The sequence below is a fragment of the Anas platyrhynchos genome, chromosome 1, assembly GCF_047663525.1.
Source record: "Anas platyrhynchos isolate ZD024472 breed Pekin duck chromosome 1, IASCAAS_PekinDuck_T2T, whole genome shotgun sequence".
NCBI lineage: Eukaryota > Metazoa > Chordata > Aves > Anseriformes > Anatidae > Anas > Anas platyrhynchos.
In genome coordinates, this window is record NC_092587.1 from 54,986,193 (window position 1) to 55,009,239 (window position 23,047).

General features: G+C 54.8%; 3 protein-coding genes across 7 annotated transcripts in view; all 3 read left to right on the forward strand.

Annotated features, from left to right (window-relative positions):
* Positions 1 to 23,047, forward strand: part of TXN2 (thioredoxin 2) — a 78,158-nt gene that overhangs the window by 50,735 nt on the left and 4,376 nt on the right. For 2 of the 3 annotated variants that reach the window (XM_072038035.1, XM_072038036.1), the window contains exons 2-3: positions 21,350 to 21,512; positions 22,532 to 22,655. In XM_072038035.1, coding sequence (XP_071894136.1) covers positions 21,352 to 21,512; positions 22,532 to 22,655 — 285 coding nt within the window. In that variant the 5' untranslated portion in view covers positions 21,350 to 21,351. Of the gene's footprint in view, positions 1 to 21,090; positions 21,246 to 21,349; positions 21,513 to 22,531; positions 22,656 to 23,047 lie in introns of those variants that run through there. The other variant, XM_027450093.3, reaches the window with a different exon arrangement.
* Positions 6,597 to 13,293, forward strand: EIF3D (eukaryotic translation initiation factor 3 subunit D). 2 transcript variants are annotated; one of them, XM_038186789.2, is made up of 15 exons: positions 6,597 to 6,732; positions 6,960 to 7,094; positions 7,347 to 7,392; positions 7,742 to 7,878; positions 8,000 to 8,085; positions 8,593 to 8,665; positions 8,794 to 8,909; positions 9,132 to 9,264; positions 9,424 to 9,571; positions 9,820 to 9,950; positions 10,439 to 10,524; positions 10,693 to 10,822; positions 11,113 to 11,255; positions 12,132 to 12,412; positions 13,197 to 13,293. In XM_038186789.2, exons 2-15 carry the CDS (start codon positions 6,972 to 6,974, stop codon positions 13,208 to 13,210), a joined length of 1,647 nt encoding a protein of 548 aa, XP_038042717.1. In that variant the 5' UTR covers positions 6,597 to 6,732; positions 6,960 to 6,971; the 3' UTR covers positions 13,211 to 13,293. The 2 variants fall into 2 exon arrangements, with proteins under 2 accessions (XP_038042717.1, XP_027305893.2); XM_027450092.3 differs by having other exon boundaries at positions 8,797 to 8,909.
* Positions 13,470 to 20,888, forward strand: FOXRED2 (FAD dependent oxidoreductase domain containing 2). 2 transcript variants are annotated; one of them, XM_027450091.3, is made up of 9 exons: positions 13,470 to 13,579; positions 13,794 to 14,321; positions 15,813 to 16,064; positions 16,703 to 16,972; positions 17,437 to 17,603; positions 18,260 to 18,425; positions 18,930 to 19,171; positions 19,491 to 19,661; positions 19,900 to 20,888. In XM_027450091.3, the coding sequence occupies exons 2-9, from the start codon at positions 13,807 to 13,809 to the stop codon at positions 20,148 to 20,150; spliced, it is 2,034 nt and encodes a 677-aa protein (XP_027305892.2). In that variant the 5' UTR covers positions 13,470 to 13,579; positions 13,794 to 13,806; the 3' UTR covers positions 20,151 to 20,888. The 2 variants fall into 2 exon arrangements, with proteins under 2 accessions (XP_027305892.2, XP_071894107.1); XM_072038006.1 differs by lacking the exon at positions 13,470 to 13,579 and having other exon boundaries at positions 13,620 to 14,321.

The following is a 23,047-nucleotide window of genomic DNA, read 5'->3' on the forward strand; positions in this document are numbered from 1 at the left end:
AACACCTAGAAATGAGGCCTGCCGAATCCTGCCCAGTGCCCCAGCCAGGGCCAGCCTCCGAATAATAGCAATTAACAGCAAGACTCAGCACTTTTCACGTTCAAAGCACTTCACAGACATTCGCTAATTAATTCTCACAAGCTGGGCTGTGTCGGATGCGAGGGGCCTGTGCAGGGGTGGGAGCCCTCATCTCCCCCTTCCCCTGGGGTATACGGATATTTTGGGTGGGTGCGAGCCCTGTCCCCCCTGCTCCGGGTCACGGTGCTCCTCCTGCCACCCATCCACCTCCCCCAGGCCCTGGCTGTGCTGGATGAAGCCCGTGGGATTTTGAAGACCTCCGGTGTAGATGACAGCCTTGGGTTTGCTTCTGCGGGAGACCAGCGCGTGGGGAAACCCAGCTCCTCGGCGATTAAATTAGCACAGGGCATTTAACAGCATCGTCGAAAACGGTTTAAACACCCAGGAGCGCTAATTAGTGGTAATGGTTTGGTGAGGGAGGAAATTAAGACCCAGGTATGGAGCCCGGCGCTTTTCTCTGCGGATAATTTTCAGTGCCAAGTGACGACGGGGAGAGGCCAAGCGCCAGGCGCGCACGCCGCTCGTCGGACTTGCATGGGAGGACGTCGGTGGGGGAGGAAGGCAGCCGCTCCTTTCAAAAAAAAAAAAGCAAAAAACCCTCACCTTTCAGAAACTACACGCCGAAGACAAGCAAGGAGAAGGAGAGGTGGTGGGGATGGGGTCTGTGTGGGGTGCTGCCATGCCCAAGCCACTGTGTGGGTGAGGATGGCCAAGGACAGGCCAAACCCTGCTGGCCTCCTTTCGCTTGCCCTTTATCGAAACCTCCGGGCCAGTGCGGAGGTAGGAGACGGGGTGCTGGAGCCACCCGTGGCACCACACACCCCAGATGCGTAGCAGCGAGGGTGCAAGGGTCCGTGCACCACGGCGAGGAGGTCTCGGTGCCCTCTGCAGCCACCGGCTCTTGACATTGCGCAAAGTCGACACTGAAGAAGCCGCCAGCTTCTGCAAAGGGGTCAAGATGTACGGCTGCGGGCTGAGTCCCAGAAAGCGATCTGCAAGGGCAAAGTGCTGGGCTAGGGAACAGGTTTGCCTCGCTGCTGCTCCTCCTGCTGCTCCTCATCCCCTCCGGGATGGAGGAAACGAGGGACTTTGCTCTCTGGGGACCCGTCAATCAGAATCTGCCACCGCCGTATAATTTGCCGAATGCAGGGCTGCTGGCAGCTCGGGGCCGTGCCCATAGCTGAGCAGGCAGTGCCATCCCGTGGGATGAGCCCAGCACAGCAGCCGAGTCCCAAAACCGCACTGTGCGGAGCCGGCGGCAGCACAGGCCTTGAGGGATGTCCCAGCCCTGGGCAGCGGGACCTGGATCGGTGTCCTGCTGCTGCACGGGGGTGGCTGGGGATAATTTCCATTTTTCTAGGCTCCCTGCTCCTGAGCTCTCTCCTTTCTACTGTCATCTGGGAGCAGACCCAAGGACATAACCCGTTTGGATGTGGGGATTCGGCTCGCCCCGATGGGACAGGCTCCAGCCAGCCAGAGGGAAGGTAGGGTGTTAGGAGGGCAGAGCAGACACAAGGCTCTGAGACCCTCTGCATCACTTGCTGGCCCACCTGGGGACCAAACTACCAGTTCAGTCCCTTCCTAACCTCCTTCTAACCCCAAACTGAGGCTGCTTCGGTTCAGGAGCAAAATCAGGGACCAGCCTTGGGTGTCAGCGGTGACCTTGGGAGGTGCCAACTTCGGAGGGACGGGCAGGGAGAAGGAGAGACAGAAACACCTCGGGCTGCTGCAGCGGGAGCTCCCGGGAGCAGGGCAAAGGGTGTGCATCCCTGCCGGCTGCCCCGCAGCACCCGCAGCCTGGCGGGAGACGTACGCGGCACGGCTTTGCCCGAGGAGACGAAAGAAAGCACGCGGCTGACTCCTCCGAAGCCAGCAGAGAGCAGATGGCACCGAAATCTGCTCAAGAGGAGAGAAAGGAACAGCCCCAGGGCTCGGCTCCCCGCGTACCTCCAGACGCACATTTGTCCCCGTCCAAGCGTGTCTGGCTGACCGAGGGCAGGGGAGGGATGGCGATGCAAGGTCCCTTGCCCCCGCTCCCTTTTTTGGGGTCTTTTCCTCCTGGAGGCTGAAGCCAGCCACCCCAGGAGCCATGGGGCAGAGGGCAGGGGGCTGCCCTGTGCCCTCATCACTGTCCCGTAATGCTGCTTTAGGGAGTGGAGGAGAAAAAAGCTAGGGCAGACCCCGAGCTGCCTCAGCTCCCAGCAAAGTCCTGCTTAGCCCTCTTTGCCCAGCTGGCACAAGCAGCAAGCTTTCCAGAGGAGGGACCAGCAGGGCAGCAGCATTTGCAGAGCACGTTTAACCCCAAAAGACGCCGATTTCTTTCACAGGGGTTCCTGCAACACCGCTGACGCTGGAGTGCCTCAATTTCAATCTCATCAAGTGCACCCCGATTTCGGCAGCAGCTCTTGTCTCTGATGTGCTTCTCGCTCCCTGGCCCCAACCCTGCACAGCACCCAGGCACCCACGGAGGAGCCTCCCCGGGGTCTCCAGCAGCACCGCAGCGCGGCGAGGATCCGCAGCTCGCTCTGCGGAGCGCCAGGCTCCCACCCCAAACCCTCCCCGCCTCCCGCAGGCTCAGAGCCAGCAGGGACGCTGCCGGCACCAGCTGCTCTCATTGAGCTTTGCAGAATAAACTCGTGGAATTAGCCTGTTGGCTGCCGGGATCAAATCCAGCGCTGAATGCAGATCAAAGGAGACAATCTCCCCGACAGCTTTGCTCTGGAAGGGGCAGCGTTCAGCAGCTGAGGATGGAGCGTGATCCACGGTGCCTCTTTGATGGTGCGTTTGGTCCAAGCCCCGGTGGTCGAAGTTACAGCTGTCCTGGGAGAGGTCTGACACCGGTGATAGAAACAGCCAAAGCCAGGAAAGGGACAGGTCTAGTTGAGATAATTTTGGGGAGCACCCGAAATTCCAGGAAGCTTTGCCTGACAGCCTTTTCTTAGCAGCATGAAAGGAGCGGATAATGTAGGGCATTATCATAATGGGGAGCACTCAGCATGGCTGGAGGAAGAAGAGGGAGGAAGCTTACCCCTGAAAGCACAATCCCCCCGCCGAGCACAAACTCAGCACATTCCTCGCTCGGCCCTTCCCGTACGGAGCTGGTGGCTCCCAGCAAACGCAGCAAATCTGCCAGGTGCCACCTGCTCCCAGCCCCGCTCGGCTGCACAGGCAGCAAATTTAAACCCGGGTTCATGGCACAGGGAAGTTGCTCTATGGCTATATATTTTATTTATTTATTTATTTATTTATTTATTTATTTCCATGGAAAATGTAGCAGCAAAGCACCTGGCCTGAGAAAACAGCAGAGCGAGGAGGCGGATAAAAGTGCAACGAGGAGGATGGGATGGGAAGAGGAATGCCGGGGAGGAAGGAGGGCTTCCCTGAATGTGAACAGAGGGAGAGGGATGGAAATGTAGCTTTTTTTTGGTGGAAGTGAACCTCCTGAGCAGATGAGCAGCCAGGCAGTGGGCAACCATCTCCACAGGGATGGCTGGCTGCAATGAGAACCCAGGAGCCAGCAGTGAGCTTTGCTGCTTTAAATACAAAGACTTCAGAGAAGGAATCTGACTTGAGGGCTGTTGGGCTTCTCGGCTGTGGGAAGGTGTCAAGGCTGAAGATTATTTTCTTTGGGCTCGTCAAGGAGCTCAGGGCCACGGAGACTAAATATGGTACAGGTATACCATGCATTTGTTGTCTGGTCAGAAGCAATTGGCTATTTTTGATGCCACTGGGTTATGGCTGTGAAGGTTTCGGACCGGAGCAGTGGTGGAACAAGCCCCTTCTTTTGTGGGTCTGCAAACACCAGCGCAGATTCCAGAAACGGAGAAGTGGGAAACAAGAGCGTAAAACCAGATGGGAGCAATTTATCCTAGCTGTTTCATAAGCATCTTCCAGGGAAAAGTGATTAGCCTTATTAACTGATTAATTAACTGATTAACTGAAATTGCGGATCAAAGATTAAGTGATTGCAAGCAAGAGTATTTTGGGCAAAGTCAGCACTTTTCTGGGAAACTGCACATCTCACGTGCCGTTAATGAAAGCCCTTCAGCAGATCATCTGCAGAAACAGTGCTGGGGCAGGAGATGTCAGGGGCAAGGTCTGGTGCTACAAAAAAGTGAAGCAAGGCCACTCGGTCCCCTCTTCTAGTTGATCCCACCTAAATGGGGCATCAAATCTCACCCTCCTAAAGACTAGGTTTTTCTTAGAACTTAAGAGCTTTCCTCTTGATAAGAAACTGGTAGATTATGCCATGCCCAGAGGAGTATTTTTTCCACACTGGCTGCTCCTTGTGCATGTCTTCTCCTCTGAAGCACGCTTACACCCAGCTCCATTCCCAGGAAAGGCAGCTTGATGGGCTAGGCCCAAACTGCAAAGGGTCTCATTTTCAGAAGACAGCAGCAGCATTATGCTTGCTTTTGAGCACCTCACACAGGGTTGGGAAGGAACAGGAGGATTTTTGTTTATCAGTCTACTTGCTTTCTCTTCATTCATTCCCTAGTCCAGTTTTCTCTGAGGAGACATAAAGGAGCAGAAATCCCAAAGCAGGACATGAACGTAGCCATGTTCAGGCTGAGTCTAACGCATCCCGATGGACAGCATGGATTTATCTTATTTTAAAGCCCAGCCAGCCCTGCCCAGGTCAGGAGACGAGGGATGGGTGCTGCAGAAGCCCAGTGCCAGCTTACCCAGAGCCAGCACCGTGCCTGCCACCACCCCAGGGCTGCTCCAGCACTGGTGACTTTTGTCTCCACAAAGGCTGTGCAGGGTGAGACAGTTACAAATGGTATTTTATAAACGACGTTTCTATAAGTGGATTTTTTTTTTTTTTTGCTAGCGGGGAAAACTGCTTTAATAATCCTACGTCTGATTAATGGCACAGCCTCCTGGCAAAGCAGAGACTGCTTCGGTTCTTTCTTGAGGAGGAATTAAAAGTGGTAAATAAAAGAAGAAATGCACGGCACTCTGCCTGAAAAATATTGATCTAGACTCTTCTTAGGTGAAAGATGACCAGTGAAATGCTCTAAAGAGTTGGGCGATATAGCCTGTGAGCTAAAGACATCTGTAAACTGGATCCTGCTCTTTTTAAGGGTAGAGAAAATTTCAGTCTCTGTCGTGAACAGCTGAGATTTATGGATGGATTTTAATTCTTATTCTCCTGGAAGGGAGAGAAACACTTTCCGAATTATAGAGACAGGGATTTGAGGCACACGCTGTATGAAATGCCTTGTCCATGGCCTCCTCGAGAAGCTGTGGAGCTGAACTCTCATCCCAGCCACACGTCTCCCCTCCAGCAGGTTGAGGAAAGCCACCAAGGACAATACAAAACATGGAACACCGTGCTGTGAACACAAGGCTGACCGCCGTTGCAGTTCTTCACACATCTTTGCCCCCCAGAGTCAAGTATTTTGTAACAACCTCTAAAACACAGTCAGTTGTATGAACGTGAAATGGTAGTATTTGCTTTCCTACATAGTTTGGAGTTCATCTTTATTTCACGAGGCTACAGGTCTGAGAAAATTAAGAGGCACTGCATTAAATTACGCTTCCTATCCTGACGTGTGGCCTGATGCGCTCCTCGTCCTGTCTGTTCTCTATCAAAGTCACACATCTCTTAATTTCCTCCTCCTCATTTATCTGTGAAAACAGGACTCGGGCCAGCAGGCTTCACGGCGAGTCCTCCACATGCCTGTAGTGATTCGTGGAAGAACTCTACCACTCCAAGCAAATGAGTTATAAAGCAGGTATGTGGTTTATTTCGGCGCCAGGCGCATGCGGGATAGCTCCCAAAGGCATGCGTGCCCTAACGCGGCAACTTGCCTTGGTTATGTGCAGTAAAAAGTTACATATGCATAAAGTTTCCCAATACGCCTATACATATGCATAACCTATCCCCGCTTTGTATTAAAATTAGCTCCAAAAAGTCATTTCCATCAACTCCTCCCGTCTGCGCTTGCACAGTGCCTGCTGGTGGTGGTCGTCGGGGGGGCATAGGGATGAAGGCTGGTAACTCATCTTCATCACCACTGCCTTTGTACAGACTCAGCTGCTCCTTGGCTCTTGCCCAAACCACAAGGTCGGTTTCTGAGCTGTTTTTTTTTGAGACAAGTTCCCCTTTTTTGTCAGGAAACATCCTCTGTGGGGCCCCCAAGACTCCTGGTTTCGGTGAATTTGCACAGCAGTAAGCAAAGGCACTCAGCAACATCTATTTTAATGCGATTAAGCGAGCCGCCATTCTTCCATTGCTGGCTTTAGTAATTACGATCGCTTTATTTAGAAATTGTTAATGCGATTAAACAAACCCCTATTCTTCTATCCCTGGACTCGAGATGGGAAGCGAAGTGTTTATTTTACTAAGCGTTTATTTGACTAAATGAAGCATTTATTTTACTAAATAAAACGTTTATTTTATTAAAGGGGGGCGCGGAATCCTTCCTTTTACACGACTTTACACCACATAACCCGACGGCTCTCCCCGCCCGGCCGCCATGACGGCTCCACCTCCGACCCCCCTCCACCCGCCACCTCCCGCGCTTTACGGCAGCCGCGCTCTCCTCCCTCCCCCCCCTTTTGCGACAGTCGTGTGGCGATGACGCGCTGAGGGCGGGCCGGGCGCCTCTTCGCCCGCCGCCATCCGCCGCCATCGGGGCCGCGCAGGTCAGGGGGGCGCCGGGGCCGCCCCAAAACCCCTCAGGGACCCCCCCAAAACCCTACCGAGACCCCTCCGAAACTCTCCTGGGACCCCCCCCGTGGTTACCGGGACCCCCCGGCCCCGCCCCGGCCCCGCTGCTGGTTCCGGTGGGCCGGGCCCCAGCCCCTCCCCGGGCCCTTCCCGTCAGGGCCCGGTAGCTGAGGGGGTTTCTTCGCTGTTTGTTCCCTCGCAGGAGGTGTGAGCCATGGCCAAGTTCGTGACCCCCGTGATCCAGGACAACCCGTCCGGCTGGGGGCCATGTGCCGTGCCCGAGCAGTTCAGGGATATGCCCTACCAGCCCTTCAGCAAAGGAGATCGCCTGGGGAAGGTACCGGCGTCGTTTTGTGGGACATTACGGGCACCGTGCACCCCCTGAAAGCCCTCCCTGCACGCTGCTGGACTGCCTCGCGTTGTGCTGTGGTTGCTCCATGGTTTCTGCCAGTTGGAGCAAACGCAAACTGTTCGTAAGGCTGGCAGGCAGGGCTGGGAGTTGTTGCTTCTGCTGCTTGAAGTCCTGCATATATAAAATCAGAGAAACATTGTGTTAATACTTATTCTGACTCTTTCTGTTTGTCCTCAGGTGGCTGATTGGACAGGAGCCACGTATCAGGATAAGAGATACACAAGTACGTGCTGTCCGGTGGCTGCCCCTCTCGCTTATTTTATGCAAAGCTTCCTTCCAACGTCATTCCTGCTTTCATGTTCCGCACCGGCTCTGTAGTGGCTTCCTGCACGCCTCAGCAAAAGAGGCTCCATAAATTCAGGAGCATGTCTCACCGCTGGGAGAGCTCCATGGGACTCTCCCTGTCCTCAGGGTTTTCTTAGGGGTTTGTTCTACTTCGTGGCGTAAGGCAGGAACCCCACTTCATGCATCAGCCTTGAGTGAAGGCTGTTGGAAGGAATTTCAGGGGGTTGGAGTGTGAGGTTTTTTTTTTCCTAGAAGCTCGGAAGCAAGATGATGTTCTTTATTTCCAGACAAGTACTCGTCGCAGTTCGGTGGCGGGAGTCAGTATGCGTATTTCCACGAGGAGGATGAGACGAGCTTCCAGCTGGTGGACACAGCCCGCACACAGAAAACTGCGTACCAGAGGAATCGTATGCGATTTGCACAGGTAATGCTTCTTTTCAGAAACAGCCTCAAAGGAGAGGCTGAGCGAGACAGAATTACTTTGTCACTAAAACATCTTTTTTTTTATTATTACTTATTTTTATTTTTTCCCTGCGTTTCCACAGAGGAACCTGCGGAGAGACAAGGACCGTCGGAACATGCTGCAGTTCAGCATGCAGACGCTGCCAAAGAGTGCCAAGCAGAAGGAGAGGTGAGGGTCTCAGATACGAGCATTCTGTACTCGTGTTGGAGTGTGCGAACGTGCTGTCGACAAATTGGTTTAGTTACTGCAATGGAATCCACTAGAGCTAACAGCAAAAAAGAATTTTGGGGTATTTCCAGTCCAGTGTTTCACTGACGTGACTGGTAGTTATAAGCATGGGTTTCAAGCAGGAGAATCCTTAGGAGAATCTCCCAAGAATTCAGGAGAAATTTTGAATTGAATTTGGAAGGTAAACGTGACGATGTAAAGCAGGTTGTGCCCTTTATGAAAACTGTGTTATAGTCTTAAAGGATAAAAATACTTGGAGCGTTCAGAGTTAAGAACAGCTTTGGGTGCCTCAGGCATTTTGATCACCAGAATGCTCAGCAAATGTGTCAGTGGCTTGGTGCCTAAAAGCCTCGTTCCTCTGGTGGTAATTTGGAAGTGTAGGAGTCATTGTGGCATGTAGGAACCGAGAAATTGTCTTCATGGCTTTTCGCGTATTTATCACTTCAGAGATCGTCTGCGTCTACAAAAGAAGTTTCAGAAGCAGTTTGGAGTGAGGCAGAAATGGGACCAAAAATCACAGGTAAACTAGCTAGTTCTGACTCCCTGTGATGGCTTCGTTTCTCTGCTGTGCTGGTGGGGAAACTTCTCCTGCACCAATCCTGATGTGCTGTGGCTGTTTCTCTCTCTGTTTCGCCTCTGGCCGCACAGCAGAAGCCTCGTGACTCCTCTGTGGAGGTGCGCAGTGACTGGGAGGTGAAGGAGGAGATGGATTTCCCTCGGCTGATGAAGATGCGCTACCTGGAGGTGTCAGAGCCGCAGGACATGTGAGTTCCGAAAGCAGCCAGGGGTGTGCTTCCTGAAATGACCCCATTTTTGGAAAGCAGGAGGGTGGGGGCCTCCTAGCATAGTCCCATTGTTCCCTGTGAGGTACCCAGAGTGGGGAGTGGTAATGGAACACCCAACCATCATCCCCTCAGTCCTGTGTGGGTTGTGGGAGGTGGTATTTGTGCGAGGGTATCGAGGTGGTCCTCCTTTTCTCTCTGCAGAGAGTGCTGCGGAGCCCTAGAATACTACGACAAAGCCTTTGACCGCATTACAACAAGGAACGAGAAGCTGCTGAGGAGCATTAAGCGCATCTTCCATACCGTCACCACTACTGATGACCCAGTTATCCGAAAGGTACGCTCACTGGTTCGCCAAACCCAGTGTAGATTCCCAAGTGTGGGAGAAGAAATTCATGACCTGGTTTGCCAATACTTCAGATCTTGGCTGGAAAAGGGAAGGGGATGTTGGTTGGTTTTGCTTAAACACAGAGTTTTCCTTCTTCTGTACCCGTAGCTGGCCAAGACCCAAGGGAATGTGTTTGCCACGGATGCCATCCTGGCCACACTGATGAGCTGCACTCGCTCTGTGTACTCCTGGGACATCATCGTCCAGAGAGTTGGATCCAAGCTGTTCTTTGACAAGAGGGACAATTCAGATTTTGGTAAGGAAAAGTCCTGAAAAAAAAAAAATCTTTTATGGTAGTCTCACTTTTCTTTATTTTTTATTTTTTTTTATTCCTATTATTGATTCTGTGTCTATGTCCAAACTGAGACACCTGGAACAACCTGATTGCTGCAGTACATTGTGGACCTTTCAGTACTGATCTGCTTTAGTGTGGGGCTAGAAACTCATCAAAGCAGAGGTGGTTACTCACCTGATATAATTGTTTTTGACTGGTTTTCTTCCCAGACCTCCTGACAGTGAGTGAAACAGCTAACGAACCACCGCAGGAAGAGGGCAACTCCTTTAATTCTCCCCGCAACCTTGCCATGGAAGCCACCTACATCAACCATAACTTCTCCCAGCAGTGTCTGAGGATGGTAAGGCCAAGCAGCCCTGGGTAGTAGGGGCTGTGTGGTGCAGAGTCTGGAGAAGAGACTTTATGCAGACTTCTTTAATAAAGCAGTTTAGTAGTAAAGTGTTAAATTGCCAAAGATATTTTACATTGATGTTATTTCAGTTTTGAAAGAGGTGGGATTACTTACGGTGAGCAGCTCAACTTTCTTTGTGGAAAGATTTTCACCTTAATCCCCCAAAGAAGAAATCCCACTCCCATTGGTGAAGGAGGCAGGCTTCTGAGTACAATAATTAAAGCAGAAATGCTGACAGAAGTAATAACAAAGTGTTGTGGAGATAAGAATTCTCACCAGCTGCCTTAATTTTTTAGTGTTTTTCTATGTAGGGGAAGTTTAGTTAGTGTTGCTATACTAGCATAATTACCCAACAGGAGAGCTCTTCTGTTTGTTTTTTGGTTTTGTTTTTCTTCTTGTTTCCGCCCCCTAATAAACCCTTCTGATTTCTTCTGCAGGGAAAGGAGAAATACAAGTTTCCCAACCCAAACCCTTTTGTGGAGGATGACATGGATAAAAATGAAGTGGCTTCTGTTGCATATAGGTATGTGAATTTCTCTCTCCCAGCTTTGGTGAAGATGCAGGATGTCGGTGTGGTTTGCAGGCAAAACTAGAAAGAAATAGTGAACAGAGGGTGAAAGGATTTTCCTGAATTTTTGTATCTGGAAGAGAAAGAGGCTGAGAAATAACCGGCTGGATTGCGTGTTTGCAGGTACCGAAGGTGGAAGCTGGGAGACGACATCGACCTCATCGTCCGCTGTGAGCACGACGGCGTGATGACGGGAGCGAACGGAGAGGTGTCGTTCATCAACATCAAAACGCTGAACGAGTGGGATTCCAGGGTGAGGAAGAACGAGATCCCAAAGCTAGCTCTAACTGCTTCACTGCTGCCTGACACCCCAGGTACAGCAGGCAAGACGAGACAAACATCTGGTGGTGCCCCCTGGGTTGTTACCTTCCATCAAAGACATTTTGGTGGGCTGATAACTCTCCCCCAGGTGCAAGGTAGTTGGTTTGAACCCTATCCTTGTCCCCAGGTGTTGTGTGCTGTAGTCAGCGTGTTCCAGTGCTGCCCTCACGAACTCTTCCCTCCCAAAAAATCCTCCTAACCAAGTTTTGCTTCTCCCCTTAGTACTGCAACGGAGTTGACTGGCGCCAGAAGCTTGACTCGCAGAGAGGAGCCGTGATTGCCACGGAGCTGAAAAACAACAGCTACAAATTAGCCCGCTGGACGTGCTGCGCGCTGCTGGCTGGATCAGAGTACCTTAAACTCGGGTAAGGCAGCGTTTCCATCCCAAACATCTTCCAAGTGTGTTTTCCATGATTGAACGTGGTGTGTTTCACGGCAAAGCATCGGTAGAATGTAAGCAATCATCAAATTGCCTCACAGTTTGAGCAGCAGTGGGGGAAGCTCGCGGTAACAGTGCCACCGGTGCCCCAGGCTTTAAAATGAGCTGCTTCTCCTCAAAATCTGCTTGATGTGCCCTCCGCTGCGGCTGACCTTGGGAGCCCTCCTGTCTGTGACAGGCAGGCAGCCTCCGCCGCTCCCAGCCTGTTTGCTCAGATCGCCCACGAGGGAAATAAAACGCAGCAGCCGCGCTACCTGTCAGGGGCTTGATTGAAATCCTCGGTGCAGCGCTGCTGAGAAATTGGGTGGAGAGGAGGAATCAGCGCAGCCCGTTTGGAGCTGTCAGCTTAAAACCAGTCAAGAACGTGCCCCGTTATTGATGGCCCGAATGAACCGCTTGCTGTGCTGGCTTCTGCCACTCATCCACTTTCCCAGGCACCTCGGTCTGAGCGCTTTTTGGGTGGTTTCTTCGCGCAGCACCAGCAGAGAGCTCCTAGCTTGGACTCCCAGCAGTAGGTTTCACCACAGATGATGTGGCTGATAATTAGTTTTCCAGAAAAAAATAATAATAATTAATTATTCTTTTGTACTGTCCCGTCGGATTTGGGCTAGCGGAAGGATTCCAGGTTAAGTTTGTGATGGAGAAAGCTTGTAGCCAGGAGCTCCTCTTAGCTCTTAGCGCCCCAGGATGAGGATGGCTCTTCCTGCTCAGCCCAGAGAAGAAAACCAAACCTCTCATTCTGCTTCCCTTGCTGGTGGTCTTCTGGGGGCTGGAATTCATCCCCTGCTGCTCCCGTCTCTAGGTACGTGTCCCGGTACCACGTGAAGGACTCTGCCCGCCACGTGATCCTGGGCACGCAGCAGTTCAAGCCCAATGAGTTCGCCAGCCAGATCAACCTGAGCATCGAGAACGCCTGGGGCATCCTGCGCTGCGTCATCGACATCTGCATGAAGCTGGACGAGGGCAAGTACCTCATCCTCAAAGACCCCAACAAGCAGGTGATCCGCATCTACAGCCTGCCTGACGGCACCTTCAGCTCAGATGAGGACGAGGAGGACGAAGAAGAGGAGGAGGAGGAGGAAGGTTTGTAGAATGCTTACGGTGGTTTAGGCTTTCAAAGGGTGTACCCACCGCCCGGGAGGAAGAGGGTAACGTACGGTAAGGATGGGATCTGACTGTGGGATGGTGGTGAGAGGAATGGGGCTGGGGCGTGGTGGAGAAAAAGGGGGTGCTGGGGGCATCCTGAAGGTTGGAACAGAAAACCTGGGGAGTGAAAAGCTGAGGAAAAAGCGCAGGGGTTGTGCCTGGTGGGTGCTGGGGGGGGACTAAGCACAGGGCCTGAGCAGTGTGTCGGTGAAGCTTGCTACAGAGCCTCGATCAGCACTGCAGGGATTTGGGGTGATGTTAATTCATCCCAGCCACCAGCAGGCACTGAATTTACTGGCATTGGGGATTTTTTTTTTAGCTAGGATTTCAGAAGTAGGAGTGACAGCAACCTGCCGCCCGTACAGCGCGTGGCTGCCACCTGTGTGCAAGCTGCCTGCGTGAACGCGTGGCTGCTGCTCTTATAGGGCTGGCGGTGATCCCTGCCAGGGGCTCTGCGGGTGCTTTTTGGGAGCAGCTGCCCTCGGCCTTCCCGAATTGTAGGAAACCAGCGTGCAGCAGCTTCTCTTCGGGCTGTAGCACTGCCCAGCCCCTTACCTCTTTTATTACAGCAGCGTTAGGCTGCTGCTGAAGGTGTATTGCTGACAGGTGAGGTTTGGGGGGCTGCAGGGCGGGAGCTGCCCTGTTCCCCGCAGCCTTTTTGGGGTCGGGGTTTGCTTCCTGCCCTCCCCCTGCTTCATTTCTCCCTTCCCTTCCCTTCCAGAGGAGGAGAGCTGAGCGGGGCTGCACGGGGAGGCTTCTCCTTCACCCCAGGAGCTGGCAGCGGGGCGCACGGCCCGGAATAAAGTCACTTTGCTCTATGCCAGCCTCCTGTCGTCTGTCGTCTATCGTCGCGTGTCCCAAGTCGTGTGTCCCCCCTCCGCCCCCCCGCTCCTTGCGGGCGCCTGTCCCTTTAAGAGCCCCTCCCCGCCCCTCGGCCACGTGGTTGGCGGCGCGCGGCGGCGCCCTGCTGCCGGCGGCGGGAAGCGGCAGCGGGGTCACGTGACGCCGGCCGGCGGAGGCTCCCGCGCGCGCGGCGGGGCCCGGCGCGCGCTTCCCCCCCCTCCCCCTCCCCCTCCCCTTCTTAGCGAGCGGCGCGCGCTGCAGGTGAGGGGGGGGGGGGGGGGAGGGAGGGGGACCAGGTGTGGCGGGCGGCGGCCACGCCCCGCACGCTATTGGGCGGGGGGCAGCCGCGCCGCCTCCCTATTGGCTAACGGCCGGCGGGGGGGCGGGGCCTGGCGGGGCGAGGCGCTGAGGGGAGGCGGCGGCGCCATCTTGGCCCCATCCCCTCCAGGCGACGCTCCCGCTCCTCTCCCCACAGCGGCCGCCCCGCCATGGCTCCCGGCGCTTTCCTGCGCCTCGTTCTCTCTTTCGGTGCCCTCAGCGCGGCTCCCGGCGCCGCTTTTATCTACCACGACTACTGCGTGCTGGGGGCCGGCCCCTCGGGGCTGCAGGCGGCCTATTTCCTCCAGCGGGCCGGCCGCGACTACCTCGTCTTCGAGCGCAGCCACGCGCCCGGCAGCTTCTTCGCCATCTACCCCCGGCACCGCAAGCTGATCAGCATCAACAAGCGCTACACCGGGAAGGCGAACGGCGAGTTCAACCTGCGCCACGACTGGAACTCGCTCCTCAGCCACGACCCCCGGCTGCTGTTCCGCCGCTACTCCCGCCAGTTCTTCCCCCACGCCGACGCCATGGTGCGCTACCTGGAGGATTTCGCCGCCCTGCTGGAGCTGCGGGTGCAGTACGACACGGCCATCGTCCACGTCACGCTGGACAAGGATCTGCAGGCCTGGAACGGTCACTACTTTGTCCTGACGGACCAGAACAGGCAGCACTACAAATGCAGGTAGCGGGCGAACCAGGGGCCGGCCACGCAGCTTTCCACACATATTCTTAAATTAACAGCTTCATAGAACAAATTTAAGCTGGAGAGACCTTTAAAGATCTCTTTCTCCACTCCCGTTACTCAAAGCCGAGCCAGCTCTAGCAGCTTGTTCAAAGCCCTGCCCAGTTGAGGTATAAACAGCTCCGAGAGTGGAGATATCCCAGCCCTTCCCCACCATCGCGGTGGAAAAACATTTCACAGGGTTCAACAGGGTGGGAGGGGGAAGTAACAGCTCCTGGGGAAGCGTTGCAATGTTATGTGTCAGGTACCTGTGAGCTGGCAGGGCAGACAGGAGCTGGCTGCCATTGCCGTGATTTCCATGCCGGATGCGTAAGCTGGTGTGAATTGGTGCTGCGATGCCTAACCTCAGTTAACCCGCATGTGTTTAGAAAAAAAAAAAAAAAAAAAAAACAGAGTTTAGAAGCACGCCCCAGTTAGCCGAAGCCTTTAGCTGGCACAGAACCAGCGGGAGGAAACGGGGGAACAGTGGGGTTGCCACAAGAGAGGGAGCGGACCGCGAGAAATCACAGACAAGGCTCCTGCAGATCCCCGAATCACCCTTCCCCGTGTCATGCTCACACACACCCCGCGCTGTTACTCGACTGCATTCTTCAAAAACATCTACGAGTTACTCATGTGAACATACGGAGCGGGTTTCTCAGCTCTCCTGAGAGCCCCAGCTCTACGCCAGCAGGTCGTGCTGGCTGGCAGGCGGAGGGGCGCTGGCTGGCAGGCTCGGAGGGGACCGAATGCGGTGTCGGACACCCACGCAGCGTGAGGGAGTTCCTCACGGGAGCTGTGTAAGCAAGGCTGGGACAGCAGGCGCTGCTGCGAGCCTCAGCTGCCTGCTGCTTCTTTCGAAGTTGCAAAGTTTTCCTTGATATTTAAGCAAAAGCTCTTAGGGAAGGATATAAAAGGATTACCGTATTTGCTTTTCCTGTTAACGGTTCAAATTGTGAATTTTTATGAATAGGAGTTGTAGTTTAAGATGCTGAAGCCGTTTTCCATCCCTCTTAAGAAAGGCTTTTGTTCCATTCTATGAAAACACAGCGCGTGTTTTAAATCAAAGTAGTTTTTAATGCGGCCTGTCACCAACCTGTGAAACGCATCCGCAGTATCCTCACATCCACTGATAACTGAGGGAGATTAGGGGACAAGTACAGCTTACACATGCTTCATCCACACTTATTTTTGCCATACATAATGACATCAGGAGTCCCCTTTGGTGGCCTAATGCCAAGGAAGGTGGGAGTGGGTCGTAAGGTGAGGCTGGGGAGAGGTTTTGGGAGAGGTTTCTCTGAAAACCAGAGCATACATAGCACCGATCGACCTTGTCAGCCGACTCAGTGTGAACAGAGGGGACGCATCCCTAGCGGTAGGAGCAGTGGGATGGAAAGGCAGCCTGATTTCCTGCAGTTCCCGTGTTCCCTAATGCCGTCCCTCTTTTTGCAGCGTTTTGCTGGTGGCCACTGGCACGTGGGTCCCCAACGTGGTGAACTTCCCCGGCTCCGAGTACGTGGAGGGTTATGAGACGGTGTCCATCAACCCAGAGGATTTTGCTGGCCAGACCGTGCTGATCTTGGGCCGGGGCAACTCGGCCTTTGAGACGGCAGAGAACATCCTGGGCGTCACGAATTTCATCCACATGGTGAGCCGGTCCCGCGTGCGCCTCTCCTGGGCCACGCACTACGTTGGGGATCTGAGGTAGGAAACTGCTCTTCTTCTTCTTCCAGCTGGAGCTGGAATATGAATCTGAAGTGAGAGTGGCTGCGTGCCGAGGAGGCTCGGCAGTTTTGGGGTTTGCTGAGGGAACGTGGGGCCTTTTACCTTTAGGTCCTGGGTTTAAAGCAGCCCAGGCTGCAGCTGCTGAACACAGGAGCTTTACAAGAGCTCTTCAAGGCTGGCGTGAAACAGGAAAGTGTTTCTGTGGAATTTGCATCGCTGAGAAGTGCTCCTCCTGAGTTGTTCCCCTGCTTGCAATCTCAGAAGAGAGCTCAGATGTTGCGTGCCTCACACAAGGGCAGCGCTGTGATCAGAGATTAAGCCTGGGGCTCGGCAGACCCGCGTGTGGTTAATTGCTCTGCTGCCGACTCCTGGGCTGACAGCGAGCGCGCTCTGTGCCTCTCCACCCCGTCTTTCAGCGAGGCAAATAGCGCTGCTGCAGCCAGGGAATGCGGTGAGAATTAGGGCATTAATGAGCACACGAATGGCTCACAGGGGTGAGGAACGAGGGATAAACCTCTCCTGGTAAACTTGTCCCGTTCCCAGAAGCTGACCCCAAGCCTCGGGTCCCACCTCTCCGTCCTTCTTGTAGCTTTTCTTCCTTTCCCCTTTCATCGTAGAGCAATTAACAACGGCCTGCTGGACACGTACCAGCTGAAATCTCTGGATGGGCTTCTGGAGGGGGACCTGGAAGATCTGGCCATCGTCAAGGACAAGAAGGGGAAGCTGCACATCACGCTGCGGTTCTACCTGGAGAACAGGAACACAAGTGCAGGCGTCGACTCCGTCACCCTCCCCCAGGACGAGCTGGATAATTTTGCTACCCGCGCGCCTTACGACCGTGTCATCCGCTGCCTGGGCTGGAAGTTTGACTTCTCCATCTACAACAGGTGAGGGCCGAGCAGGGCCTGGGGGAAACGGGTATTTGTAGCAAAAAATAATGAAGGGCCTGACCTGGAAGGGGAGGGAAGGGCACGGTTGGCCGATGCTGAAAAAGTTTGTGCCTGCACAGCTCAACCTGCTGACCTGCCAGGTCACCTGGAGAAGGGCAGAAGTTTTGGGGTGAGGATGGGCAGCTCCTGCAGCAAGGTTTTGTCTGCTTTTTTGTCCTGAGGATGCAACCTGTACTCCAGGCTGTACAGGCTGGAATTTGATGGTGGCCACAGCTAGCTGGAGATGAACCCCTGCCTTCTGGAAGGTCCTTGGTGATGTTACGCACTTGGGAGACTCGTGAATCCCCCGGAAGGCAGTGGGGACACGAAGCACTCTTGTTGTGTCTTCAGTATCAGAAACCCTTTTGATTTTTCCACCCCTGCCCTTCCTGACAGCCTGCTCTTTCTCTTTTGCACGTCAGATCTCTTCGAATGATGCCGGGAAGAGGGAACAAAAACAAATATCCTCAGATCAAACCCAGCTACGAGTCCAGAGGCACGCGGGGGCTTTTTGTTCTCGGTACCGCTAGCCACTCCATCGACTTCAGGAAATCCGCCGGGGGCTTCATCCACGGCTTCCGCTACACAAGTGAGTGCTGGGGTGTGCAGAAGGGCAGAGGCTGGGGGCCGCCGTTCCCTTGGAAGGAACAATTCAGAGCTCACTGCTGGAAAGGGATGACCCTGAATCCTCGGCTGGCAGCAGGAATAACAAAACGCAGCCAAGCTGCAGCTGCACAGGGGAGGGGAGGCCGTGGAAGTGACTCAGGGTCATATCTGAAGCCTGTGGTTGTCTGTCTTTGTTTTGTCTTGTACTTTTGCTGCCCATTGTCTCTCAGTTGCGTAACAATAGATTTCTGCCTGCCAAACACTCAGCCTGGTGACAAGCTGTGGGTGAGAGGGCTGCGCTGCGGAGCTAAAACCCGGCAGCTTGAGCAGGCGGGCGAATTTCAGTGTCTGTGCGGGCGTCCTTCCCCTGCAAGGCCTGCTCAGGAGTAAAAAAAAAAAAAAACATCCCCAGGGACCCCTCTCCCCCTCACCAACCTCTCAGCACCGCATCAGCTTTCCGAGGGCATCTCCACTGCAGTTAGCAGCGGGCTGGGTGGCAGATCCTGCACACAGACGAGCTCGTCAGCTTCTTTATCACGTCCTACTACAATCCGTGTGCAACAGAACGATGAGATTTTTTTTTTTATACCGAAGTCTGGATTTTTAAACAACCCGTCTTTGTTTTCCTTAACGCCTCAGCTCGCGCAGTCCACCGCCTGTTGGAGAACCGCCACCACGGCGTCCCCTGGCCGTCCGCGCTCCGCCCGGTGACACAGCTCACCACTGCCATCATCAAGCGGGTGAACGAGGCCTCGGGCCTCTACCAGATGTTCGGTGTCCTGGCTGACGTCGTCCTGCTGAGAGAGTGAGTGAGAGAGCGAGCGATTAGTCCCAGCGCTGCGCTCCATCATCCCCTTCCTTTCTTCCTTTTCCTTCTCTGTCACTGCCCCTGGTGCCACCACGCAAATCGCTACGGTGCTGCCTGAGGACGTTGCCATCCCATAGGCAGACACCTCAAAACCTGTACCACTGGGCCCCTGCACCCAATTCTGCCAATTATTTCCTTCTCTTGAAGGGCTGAAACAGCCCTGCTGGGCTCGGAGCTGTAGTACTCCAACTGTCCCCTCAAGTTTTCCTTGAGCAGTGCTGATAAAGGGATCCCAGAGTCTGGGGACATAAAGGAGTTTTGTAACAGCACATGCAGCCTTCCTAAGCCCTACATCAAGTCCAGCCCAGATCTGTAGCTACCAAAAGAACTGCTAGCTGCTGATGGCTCTTTGGCCTTAGCCTCGATCAGCTGCAGGGGTGTTGGATCCTGCTTGGCTTTTCTCTGGCTGCAAAATCTTAGGATTGTGGTTGCAATTCCTAGGAATGCCACAGCCTTTGAATACCTGGAGGAGTACCCGGTGGGAATCCTGGCTGAGCTGGAAACGCAGACGGGGAGGAACGCTCCCGAGGGGCTCTTCGTGGTCCTGATGGAGTACGGGAGGAACTTCTCAGGGGCTGACAAGGATGTCTTCTACTACAACCGAGCTGTGGGAGAGGCGCAGCATGCCTGGCAGTCCAACTTCTTGCACCCCGTGATTTACTACTACAAACGCCTCCCAACAGGTGAGCGTTTCAGCCTCTGTGGGTACTGAAGCTTCACCTCTGGAAGGATCAGCTCAGGGTGCAGCCAGACCTGCGAGGAAAAAGCAGCTTGGGCATGGTTCAGCCTGATGGGCAGTCCCTTCCCAAGTGAAATGATGGGAAACGCTGCTGTGGCAGGGCTCCTCGGGACAGAGCTAGCGGGGGGGGACTGCAAATGTGAGAGTAAGGTAGGGATCAGGAGGTCAGGGCAAAAATTGTGCCCGCTGTCGTGGCTGCTCGCTGCTCCCCCTTTTTAATTCCATTTTGATTCCGAGAGGTTCCCTTAATGGTCTCTTGGCAGAGCGCGAGATGAAACTTCGGCCCCCGGACTGGCCTCTCCCCCGCCCGGCTGCCATCCACCACATCGTGGAGGATTTTCTGACCGACTGGACAGCCCCGAACGCCCACATCCTGCCGCTCAGGCGTTTCTTGGAGAACTGCCTCGGCACTGACCTGCGCAGTTTCTTCGCAGGTAATTCAAGCCTCGGGCTGAGGCGGAGGAGGGACATGAGGGACACGGGACAGGAGCGAGCTCTTCTGCTAATAACTGAGAGCTCCCTGCGATGCGCTGGCACTCTCACAGTCAGGCACACCTCTCTGATGCGCTCCCCGGTCAGCAAAAAGTGCTGCTTCCCAAACGCCTTCGGGAATTGTTCCCTCCGGGGTCTCTCTGGCGAGTCTGATGTATTTTTTTCTGCTCTCCCTGGCAGAATCCTGTTTCCTCTTCGCCCTCACCCGCCAGAAGCTGCCTCCCTTCTGCCAGCAGGGCTACGCGAGGACGCAGGGACTCGCAGGGAGCGAGAGGCTGCGGCGCCATGCAGTCGCGGCCGGCCTGCTGGAGGATTTTGCTGCCACGGACTTCTCAGGGGATGAACTCCCCGGCGGGGACCAGCTGCTGAAGGACCACGGCGGCCCCGTCCGCCCACTACAGCACCTCCTCAACACCAAGGACGAGCTCTAACGTTTCTCAGGCCACACAGAAAGCCGTGGGTGCTGTTGTGACAACTCTGTAACGGAGATCTCGGCCAGGACTCTCCCCTCTTCCTGCACCTCTTCCATCCCCATCCCTTTTTCCTCCGTCCACGAGTTGCCAAAGACCTGCCCCGATCTTGCTGTTACAGAAAGGACCGAGGTTCTCCCAGGGACAAGGCAGGGCCTGAAACACAGCGGTGCTGAGGCGCCCGCTTTGGCCTTGCAGTGCTCGGAGTTGCCTGAAGGTGGTGGTTATATCCTAGGCCAGCATCTGCAGCGCCATCCAGGGGTCCAAAAGGGAGATTTTAGGGACATTTGGGTGACTTAAACTGTCACCTCCCTCTGGTGAGGTGACTTGTTCGTGTCCTGTGTGAGCCTGCGCTGCTCCCTGGATGCTGTTTGTACTTCGAGATCCGTTTGTGTACTGAATCCAGAGTGGTTCTCTGGGCAAACTGCACGGGATTTTTGCTGCCTCTGAGTTAGGGCAGTGCTGGAGGTGGGCACAGAGGGGTGCTGGGTTTTCACTAAGCCTGGCTGGGATCATTTCTCATTTCCAGGAGAGCACTACAAGAGACCCTTCACCCTGCAAGGCTTAGCAGCCTGCCTCTGGTCCTAGGGCAGAGAGACTCATACTGAGCGTGGCCCTGCTGTCCGAACTTTTTTCTTATATGGTACCAAACACCCTAAAAGTTCCCCCCGTGTTTTATAAAGCATGTCCAACACCCCTCCTCTTTGCACTGCGTCCTGACAAGAAACTTCCAGATGCACTTTGGTGACAAAATGCTTGTCCTCTTTCTTTCTCTCCCCTCCGCTCACCCCAAAACCCCTCTCCCAAGGGCCGCCCGGGTGGTGGGCTGCGCTTTTACGCTCCTGTGTTACCGGAGGGGCTCCAGGCGGGGCCGGTCCCCTAAATCCCAATAAATTTCGGGCTTGCGAGGGGAAGGTACTCCACGCTCCGCCCCGAGCCGGCGGCTGGGCACGACCGACAGCAGCAGCAGCCACTGAGAGCCCGAAAGCGGCGCGGGGGCGGCTCCATCCGCAGAACCGGCCGGAAGCCGCTCGGGGCACCTGCGGGGAGGGCGAGGTGCGGGGCTGCGGTCGCGATAGGCGGCGGGGTCGCGATCGGGGAGGGGATCGCGAGCGGCCCCCTCCACCCTCACGCCCCTTTCTTCTTCTTCTTCTCCCCGCAGATGGCGCAGAGGTTGGCGCTCCGCCGGCTGCTGGCCGTGCCCACCAGGGCCTTGGGGACCTCCGCGGGTCGCCCCAGCGCCTTCAACGTGCAGGACGGCGGCGACTTCCAGGAGCGGGTGGTCAACAGCGCCAAGCCCGTCGTGGTGGACTTCCACGCGCAGTAAGTGGCCGGCAGCGCCCAGCCGCGGGGCCCTTCATCCAACAGGGCCTCCTGTAACGCCCTTCAGCGCTCCTCGGGGCTAAACGCCACCCTAAAAAGACACCGAGTGACGTTAACGCTCGTTTTGGACCTTCCCAAAGATTCACGCTGCGTCTTTGGAGCTGTAGCACCCCGGGGGCTGTTGAGCCAGAGCTCTTGACAGCCTCATGGTACCAGCAGTGATGTTTCTGGTCAATAAAACTGTTGTTATGCTCCTGCCAGTTAAAATATTACTGCACGTTATCCACTGGAGTAACAATACTGTTTATATTGTGTGTTTTTTCAAGTGTTTTCATGGTCCTGTAGTGCTGTCGTATGAGCTGTGGCTGATTCAGGCTACAGAGCAGCCCCAAAACAGCTGCTGAACAGAGCAGACTGACAAACCAAAACCAACATCAACTGGGGGACATCAAGGGAGAAGAGGACAAATAATGGAAAGCCTGAAAGCGAACATGGAGGGAGGCACAAAACTTACCAGAGCTTATATTTCACATAAAAAGGGCCCTCAGAGCCTTAACTTGAATTTTGCTTGGTCTGGGGGAGTTCACAACTTCCTAACCAGCACATTTAGGCACAGTGCTGTTTTCCCCATATGTGGCCTTGCAAAATCTGTCCTGGCTGCCGTGTTCTTGCTTTAAACAGCTGCTATGTCTGCAATTTTCGCAGCTAACCCTGCAGTAAGTAGGCAGGCAAGTCTACGACAATCAGCACGAGCTGATAGGTGTGCAGGTGGCTGCCCCACACCTGACAGCGACACTTGCACCACGGCAGCGTTGTGGTCATCTGGGTCACAGTCCAGCACGTGAGCAGGGCAGGGACGAGCGGTTGAGCAGCAGAAAAAGAGGACAGCCCGGGCTGGGGGAGCTGGTTAATGTTTATGCTCGGTGTTTGGTGCCAGCAGTGTCCCGTAACTGGGCTTAAGAGAGGGAAAAGGGTGGTAAAGGTGCTGGCCTCCTCTCACGCCTGCTCTTTCTCCGTAGGTGGTGCGGTCCCTGCAAGATCCTAGGCCCCCGGTTAGAGAAGATGGTGGCCAAGCAGGAGGGGAAGGTGGTGATGGCCAAAGTGGACATTGATGATCACACAGACCTTGCCATCGAGTACGAGGTAGGAGCTGGGCCAGCACAGGCTCGCCGGTGGTGGTAGCCCACAGCAGGGCCCTCTCCAGGGAGAGGTGCCTGCACTGCAGCAGCCTGGGCAGGGAGGGGAAGCCCAGGGCTGCTGCTTGCCTCTTCCTGGTCTGTTGGGTCACTCAGCAGTGGGTGGATTTCACTGCGTGCTCCTCCTCCAGCTCTGCTGCTTGTATTCGTCATCCCCACCTCCAAATCTGCAGAAATCTGCAAAAAGGATGGCATCCAGGCAGGTTCTGGATATCTCCAGCGGAGGAGACCCCACAACTGGAAAGAGATGGGCGCCATCATCTCAACACCCTCCCCTCAGATACTTACACACCTTGATGAGATGTCCCCTCGGTCTTCTCTCCTCCAGCCTAAGCAGGC